Source organism: Epinephelus moara, chromosome 2, assembly GCF_006386435.1.
Source record: "Epinephelus moara isolate mb chromosome 2, YSFRI_EMoa_1.0, whole genome shotgun sequence".
NCBI lineage: Eukaryota > Metazoa > Chordata > Actinopteri > Perciformes > Serranidae > Epinephelus > Epinephelus moara.
In genome coordinates this window covers 28,323,628-28,332,255 of record NC_065507.1, presented here as the reverse complement: position 1 = coordinate 28,332,255, position 8,628 = coordinate 28,323,628, and the positions used below count along the sequence as shown (strand labels likewise).

The following is an 8,628-nucleotide window of genomic DNA, read 5'->3' as shown; positions in this document are numbered from 1 at the left end:
GGCCGTGATGCCCCAATAAATTTGTATTTATCAACCAATAAATTTGTATTTATCAAAGGCCAAAGTGGCCTTGCCCTAAAAATGACTTAATTCCAGGCCGGGAATACCTACCTCAGAAAAATGTTGTTCAACATTGATATTATTGTTAAGATTGTTCAAAAGCTGTAAGAGAAGACAAGAGACTAAAGTTGTTTTTACGGTCAGTGTCAGGCTGTCAGCTGTTGCATTTAGGCTAAAAACAGGAGTGTTCCCTCTCTGCTGACCAGAGTTTATGTGCCTTGTGTCTCTTGTATCAGGCACAATCATAGATTTTGCTATTTAATGATATTTTTTATTATTTTATAATTTTTTGTTACTTTTCCCTTTGTATCAGGAAATAAGCACAATAAATCTTTATGTTGAAAAAAATCGTGAGAGAATCGTGAGCTCAATTATAAGCCAAAAAATCGTGATTCTCATTTTTTCCAGAATCGTGCAGCCCTACTGTCACTCTTTCTCTCTATCACACACAGGGGGCCTTATTTTTTTTAAACTTTTTTTTTTGCACACATAAGAGATTTAAAAGAAAACCAATTTAAAGGATAAAAATAAATGTGTCAGGAGAGGTCAAGAAGCCAACAGGCTTATACGAGGGACCTCACCTTTCTCAAAAGTCAAAAGAAACCAACAATTTACAATACAAAAAAGAAAAGAAAAAGAAAAGAATGGAAAAAAAGAAGAAAAGAGAACAGACTACACAAAAAACCCCAACAAAAATGACAATTAAAACATCAAAAGCAAAAATCTACACAAAGATCTAATTGAAAAACTATTTGAGATCACAAAAACCCAATAGAATTGACAAGAAAGGGCAAAAAAGGGTTTATAAAACATACATAAATGCAATGTAGTTCATGAATTAGGTGAAATGACAATTTCCTTTTAATTTTTTTTTTTAAAGATGATGAGCTCATAACAATATGTCTTTTAGCATTCCATATTTGCACACCACGATATCTGAGGGAAAACTGGCCATGTTTAGTTTTATAAAAAGGAAGATGAAGATAATCAACCTGTCTAGTAGTATAAGAATGAAATTGGGAATTTAACATTAAATTTTTTTTAAAAGAAAATGGTAAAGAACAGGGTGAAAACATGTATTTATATATAAAAACACATATCTGATGAATATTGATGTTGTACACATGAATGAAATCAATGTTTTTTCCAATTCAAATTCTCATCCACTTGGATCCCCAAGAATTGAATGTAAGAGACTTGAGAAATTTTATTTCCCTCTATTGAAACTCCAGCATGATCCCTCAGATATTTCTTACCTCTACCTACAAAGATTATAGAATTGGACTTTTTGACATTTAATGAGAGCTTATTAATTTTAAACCATCTTGCAACTGTCGCCAATTCTTCATTTGTGTTGTTTACCAACAAATACACACACACTGCAGCACACAGTCTGCATCTGTCTGTGTCTGTCTGCGTCTGTCTGCGTCTCTGACCTCAGTCCTGCTAGCCTGAGTGTCAGACTGAAGCTCCCAGAACCTTCAGTCTGACATGGCTTCCATTGAAGGCGATTTACAAGGGGGAGGGAATTTGATTTTTCCCTAACCAATCAGTAGAGATCAACGACTCACCCAGAATCTGACGTCATTAGTATCCATGCCTCGGGGGTGCCGAAAACAAGCGAGCATTGCCCGTTTAAAATGTCTCCGTCGTCTTGCACGCCCAGCTGCATCGCCGTTAAATCCAGTTTAGCAGCTTCCTTAATTTGGTCCTCCATTAACACGAGTAGTGGCGAAATACCTCGATAGCATCGTTAATGTGGTTTGTAGGATCTGTAGCGGTCGCCATTGTTGCTATCCTCACCAGTTACCCACCGGCGTACAGCTTGACATCAGCGTGGCGCTGATTGGCTAATTGCTAGACCCGCCCCTACCCCCGGCGTTCATTGGTCCGTCCATCATTTGGACGAGATAAATCGCAAATTCATTGAAGTATGCCAGACCAGAGATGCAAGCCTACTCAGTTGAGTGGGCGGGGTCTATGGTCTGGAACCAGGCTACAGTCCTGCTACTATAATGCATAAGGTTTGCAGTTTTCAGGTCGGGTTCGGGTCGTTGATTAATCCATATTTTGTTGGTTGAGGATTGGATAAGTAAAGCTGGAACAAATTCCTGTCTTTTATCAATGGGATGCTGTTTGGGTCATATCTTCATGCAGGAATGGGGACAAATTCATAGCTCAGTCCTTGTAACCAGGTGATAATATTGAAGCAGCCCACATCAACAAACATTTGACTATTTTGGACAAAAACAAGTAGGCCTAATAAAAATTATAACAGAGTTTTGAACTAGGCTACCCTGATCACTGATCACACAGCTGATCGATCAGTTGGAGCAGACTGACAGCGCAGTGAGAGAGGCAGAAAAACAGCTGAGCTTCTTAACAAACACTCAAATGTTTAGCAAGTGGAAAGTGACTTTTTTAGACTTCTACAGACTACTTTGTTGTAGTTTCAGTTTTAGTCACAGTTTGGATGGAATTATTTATAAGTATATGGACGTGCACATGTTTCTGTATGACCTGGGATACACTGTACAAGGCTGAGTGAACGTAATGTTACTTTAAGTTTTTAGTATATCTTTGTCCATGCACACATGCTGTGCCAAAAACTTTTCTGATCATATTCATGTTGTAATAAATCTATATATATATTCAAGTAGGGACAACTGAGGCTCATCGACTTATTCTTTAACTCATCTAAGGGAAGACTGACCTTAAGTACACATCAGGTTAAGTGCTACAAGGGCCTATAAACAATGTTACATGTAAACCCTGAAAAGCATTGTCACCTCATATGAACAATGATGCAAGAATACAAAAGCACAACAGTGTAGAGCTTGAATTGTTGCTTAAAAAGAAATGTAATCACAGTTGGGATTATAAGAATAAACGAGTCATAAAGAAAACATGTGGGTGAATTGCAACATGCACAGTAGAATTACTGGTGCTTTTTATTTACTAAATACATCTCTCTGTTCGGAAATAATTAATCTACCTTGTCAAAAGGTACATAAGCCAAAGCAGATATTTTTTATTGCATGAAAAAACGTTTCATCCCTGAGGCCATAAATGAGAGGACTCAGACATCTTGGAGCAAGACTAAACATTATGTAGTTAAAGTACCTGACAGTATTAAAAAACCTGACATTAATCTGAGGTACAGCAGCTTCTATGAATGGACACCACAGCCGGATGAGACAGAGCAGCAGCTGGAAAGCATGAAGAATTACTGTTCTGAGCCCTTTCTGTGTTGACTTTTTATTCTCTCCTGATGCAGTTTTGGCTACTTTCAGTATTTTAACATAGGAGAATACAATAGGAATACACATAATCAAGAAGTAAAACTGATTTACAGTTGACCAAAGATGTTTCTGCCACCAGTGCACAAGAAATATCTCCACAGAACATACACTGTGTCGTTCATAAAAGCTAAGAGAGACTGATGCAAAGAAAGTAGAGAGGACAACAATACAGGGTACAGAGCTGAGGCAGTGAATGATGAGGATACAGTTTATAGCACTGTGCCAAGAGCACAACTGTCTGTGGCGCAGGGGCATGCATATGGCCACATAGCGCTCCAGGGTCATTGCTGTCAGAGTAACTGGTGTTATTGTCATATACAGAAGTACCACAACAGAGATGATGATGCATAACCAAACATGCATGACAATTTGAAAATAGTGTAAGATGAGAAGGACATCAGACATGAGTAATATAAAGCTATCAGACAGTAGTGTAACTGCAAACAAGATGTAGCGTGTAGTTGTGTAGAAACACTCCTTTTGAAAAAAGGTTAAGATGAGCAAAAAGTTGATGCAAAGAAAAATCATCACCAGGAGTTGCACAATAATGACCTGATCATTGATCTGCCGCTGTAAAGACTCACCACCAATCAATGAGTTGTTATCTGACATTTTTTTTAAACAAAGCCTTTGAAAAACTGCCAAAATTCCATTAAAGTATTGTTAACAAACATGTGTCAATAGAAACGGACTTATCTGAAGTCCTAAGATGCATTTTACCCATCAAAATCCTCCATGCTGTTCAAATACTAAAGTCTTCTGTGGAGCTCACTGCAGCCCTCTGAGAGAGAAAAGTAGCTGTGCACAGTGACTTTAAAGACAAGAGCATCCCCAGATAATACCAGGTGAAATTTTGGTCACCAGTGTCATCATTGTCACTTCCTGTTAGTCCTCCTCATTAGCTAGAATTTATCAAAAAAAACTTTGTTTTTCTCTCATGCCTTTATTGATAACAATGAACCTATAGATTAATTGACTGATTGAAGACCACATTTAACAACAGAAAAGTATTTCAAAACCATCTGTTTACAAAATCTCACACAACTCATGTATTTTGGGTGAAACATGGATGCGTCACACATCTTCAGCCTGGCAGCACAGAAGATCTATACAGTCAGCACAGTTTCAAGTTGGACACCCAAGATTAGTGTCACCAATTCAGTGTCCGCGCAAATGTTTCCCCTTCTCTTCCTGAGTTATGGCATTGAATAATGACCAGAAATATGATTTTGCAGAACTTAATAATGTCACAGTGAAGTTGACCTTTGACCCTTTGGATTTAAAATGTCAACACTTATTACTCATTAGACTTTTGTGTGAAATTTGTCATGATTAGTGTATGAATTCTTGAGTTATGGCCTTAAATCTGTCTTTTGAGGTCACAGTTATGTTTGACCTTTGACCACCAAGTTCTAATCAGTTCATCGTTGAATCCAAGTGGATATCACAGGTACACCGGGTGAAGCCTGATGCTGAGCCCTGTCATAACATAACATCGACCCAGCAACACTGATCCTGACCCGCCAAAGGTTAGTCGCCGCAGCCCACCTACTACTACTACTAATATTACTTTATGAACCACACCACCTCAGCAGAGAGGTAGGGGCCCCCAGCCAACCCAGGTATGCAATTGAACCAGGTAGAGCCATGGCCTAACCTTACAAGGGTCAAAAGATAAGCAAAAGACATCCTGCATGCCACATTCTCAAGGTCATCAAGAAGCACAGGAACATGCAGGTGTATCATATCCAGAGGGGAGTCAAGTGCAACACAAATGACACACACACAACTCTTTTGACCACTTCTGTGTTGTTCCAGTGAGCACAGACACTGAAAAGGAGCCCAACATGTCTTGTATGAACAGACTGGGTGTAAACCACAACACTGCTGTCCATATGTACTGGACACTCACCCTGCCCAACAAGGCTGCGGACTCTGCCTCATTGTAGGTGGGGACCACACTGGTAGTGTCCCTTCCCGCCTGCCTATAAGCTTGGGAGATGCTCTCACAAAACCATCAGGCAAGGCATTGTTTTGGATAGGGCCTCACCAACCACACCATCCCCAAACACACAAACAGCTGTTCAGTGTGTCGTGGGTTGTATGTTCAACATAACATGCCAACACAGCAAGCAACTGGAGTGCACCAACAGAGCCGTTGGTTCTGCACCCCTGAGGTAAATATATATATATATATATATATATGTATGTGTGTGTGTGTGCGTGTGTGTGTGTGTGTGTGTGTAGGAAATCTATAAACCATATCAAGTGTCACATGAGGGCCCCATTTGTTGGGATCTATGCCTCACCTCCAGGCTGATTTGTTGTGAATGACAACAATACTATGCTTCACATGGCTGCACCATTGTTGGGACTAAGCCTTAAAATGGGTCTGACCTCGTAATAGATCTCCAATTGAAGTATCAAATTGGCTATTGGAAATAATTGCTAATTTTTTAATAATAATTATTAATTATGTTACATAATGTGACTTCATTTACATTAAATCAAATGTAAATGATCATTTCCCAAGAAGGGAAAAATGATAGCAGTATCATAATACACTGAACTATCAATTTGTAATTTTGATTAATAATTAAATTAATAACCATAACCAAAATTAATAGTAAAGCCTGAAGGATTTCGGAGTTCTTGACATAGCAGAGGTTGACTATTCATTCACTCTTGTGCAATATTGAGCAGACAGCAGGTATGATTCCAAATATATTTATTCATAAAGAGAGCAAAGTAAAACAAAACACACAAATTCTTACTAACTATATACCAAAGTGTGTGTGTGTGTGTGTGTGTGTGTGCGAGAGAGTGAGAGAGAGAGAGAGAGACAAAGGCAGGTGTGTGAAACAAAGGGCCATTTGGCCTACAAAACAAAATGGCTGACAACACCAAGATGGCCGAATCAAAGATAGCTTCAGATTGGGGGAGGTCTGCCTGACCGTGTGGTCAGGACAAAGACAAAGGAAAAGAAGCAGGAACTTTGAGTTGCCTCTTTGGGTGTAGCTCTGTTGAAAGCCTATTTGTAAGTGCATCTATGTGTATGCAATTTGTGTTGCAAAGGGTCTGGATTAGTGCAGAGGATTTTTGTTGCATGCAAGACTCTGTCTGTGAAAAGCATTCACAAACTAACGTCACTTGGCTTTTGCGAAGCCAACTAACCAATAACCTTACTGCAAACAATCACAACAATAACCCAGTGAACAGCATTAAATCACAATTGACAAAGTTAAACGGTCTTACTCAGCCTGTACAGCTGTGATGATGCTATGCCCAGTTGTTACGTTACCAATTCTTGAAAGGATGGAGGTAAGAGTTGCTTTGTGGTGAATTGCTTTTGTTAGCCGGCAGAAGAGGGCTGGAAAGAGCTGTGGTTCCAGGTGCAGTCTTTGTTGTGTCCTTGTTCTGAAGGTGCAGATCCAAAGAAGCTGGTCACTCAGGGTCCTTGCAGAGTTAGACGTTGGGGTGCTAACTCAACTTTGTTCTCCTTCTTGCTGGAAAGTTAGTTGCAAACCTTGTGTTTGGCACACTAACTTCTCTGGTTCCAGGTTCTTGTTGTGGGCATGCAGGTCGTGGTCCAGGAGAAAGAGAGCAAGAGAACACAGGTTTCTGTACTAGGCTACCCTGATTGCTAATGAGAGAGGTAGACAAACAGCTGAGCTTCAAGAATGTTTCACAATTGGAAAGTGACTTCTTTAGACTTCTACAGACTACTTTGTTTACTTTCAGTTTAAATCACAGTTTGGATGGAAATATTTATAAATATGAGCATGTATTGCTCCATCTCTCTCCTTTTGTACTGTGCTTTTATTATTGTTACCAGGGGCAGATTTAGTGTTTTGGGGGCCTGGGGCCCAGGCAAACTGCCTTGCTTTATTTCCACCCTTCCTCTAATTGAGAATGTTGGTAGGCTGTTGGCAGCTGTAAAATAAGTACTTCAAAACTTCTTTCTTCAGTAAAACTATTAGTAGCACACAGGAAAACTTAAAGTCAAAGACCTGCATTCAGGAAAGGTATTATTAGCACAATGTACTTAAATTTACTTTTAGTCTGTTCAAAGTGGAGCTTTACATTCTTATATAATGTTGAATAGTGTGGTCCAAAGAGTTAGAACAGTAACATGATTCAGTATTTTCCATATCAGAACATCATAATAGATCTATGTAACTGTTTGGGCCCTTTAAGTTGGAGGCCAAATGGTAGATTCCTCCCCAGATTATTATGATAATTGTCTCAGTTTAGAATCCACCCAATTATACTGTTGATACAACCCTGATTTTCATAACACCATCAAGCTAACTAATCTGGATGAGTATAGGTGGTGTAGAAGTACAGAAAATTTGTTTTAATTACAATTTCTTTCCTGGGGTAGGGTAGAGAAATCTGCACCTTTGACTAACACATAATAGTGCTAAGAGTGTACAGACAGACTAGTGGCTCTGTGAGGCTGAACCTGGGCACTGTAGTGCTTCAAGGTAATGCTAATGTCAGCATGCTAGCCTGCTCACAATGGCAAGTTATCTTCTTGATGTTGTTGTCACAAAAAAGCTACACCCCAGGTTCTTCTACAGCGGTGTCTAAAAAGCATACAGACAGAGGCAACTAGGACCTAAACCTAAGTTTTATTAGACAGCAAAAGCAGCAAAATGTTAAAGAAGCAGGAGAAAGTAAAAATGTACTCAGTGTAATAAGGAGTGCAGCAGATTCTCTGTGGCAGGGAAAGTTGTCCTGAAATGTTTTTTTGATGATGTGTGAGTGACCCAATGCACTGGGCGCCTTCCATGAGTAGAAGGCCATCAGTCTTGGTCCTTTTCTCGGCTGCCATATAGAGAGAAGTCAATATGGCATGGCTACACTAGTAGTATAATTATCAGCAAAATTTACTTGATGAAGCTGTATATTCAAGTGAGGACAACTGAGGCTCATAGAGGTATTCTTTAACTTATCTAAGGGAAGACTGACCTCAAGTACACATCAGTTTCTATAAACAATATTACATCTAACTTAACATAAAGGCAAAACCCCCCTGAAAAACGTTGTCACCTCATATGAAGAATGATGCAAGAATACAAAAAAACAACAGTGTTGAGTTTGAATTGTTGCTTAAACAGTAATGTAATCACAGTTAGGATTATAACAATAAACTAGTCATAAAGAAAACACGATGGTGAATTGCAACATGCACAGTAGAATTTCTGGTGCTTTTTATTTAAATCAATACATTTCTCTGTTGGAAAATTATTAATCTACCTTG

At 39.0% G+C, this 8,628-nt stretch overlaps 1 protein-coding gene across 1 annotated transcript; it reads right to left on the bottom strand.

Annotated features, from left to right (window-relative positions):
- Nucleotides 1–3,059: 3,059 nt before the first annotated feature.
- Nucleotides 3,060–3,974, bottom strand: LOC126406949 (odorant receptor 131-2-like). The gene has a single exon (XM_050071555.1). The coding sequence runs from the start codon at nucleotides 3,972–3,974 to the stop codon at nucleotides 3,060–3,062; it is 915 nt and encodes a 304-aa protein (XP_049927512.1).
- Nucleotides 3,975–8,628: the final 4,654 nt, after the last annotated feature.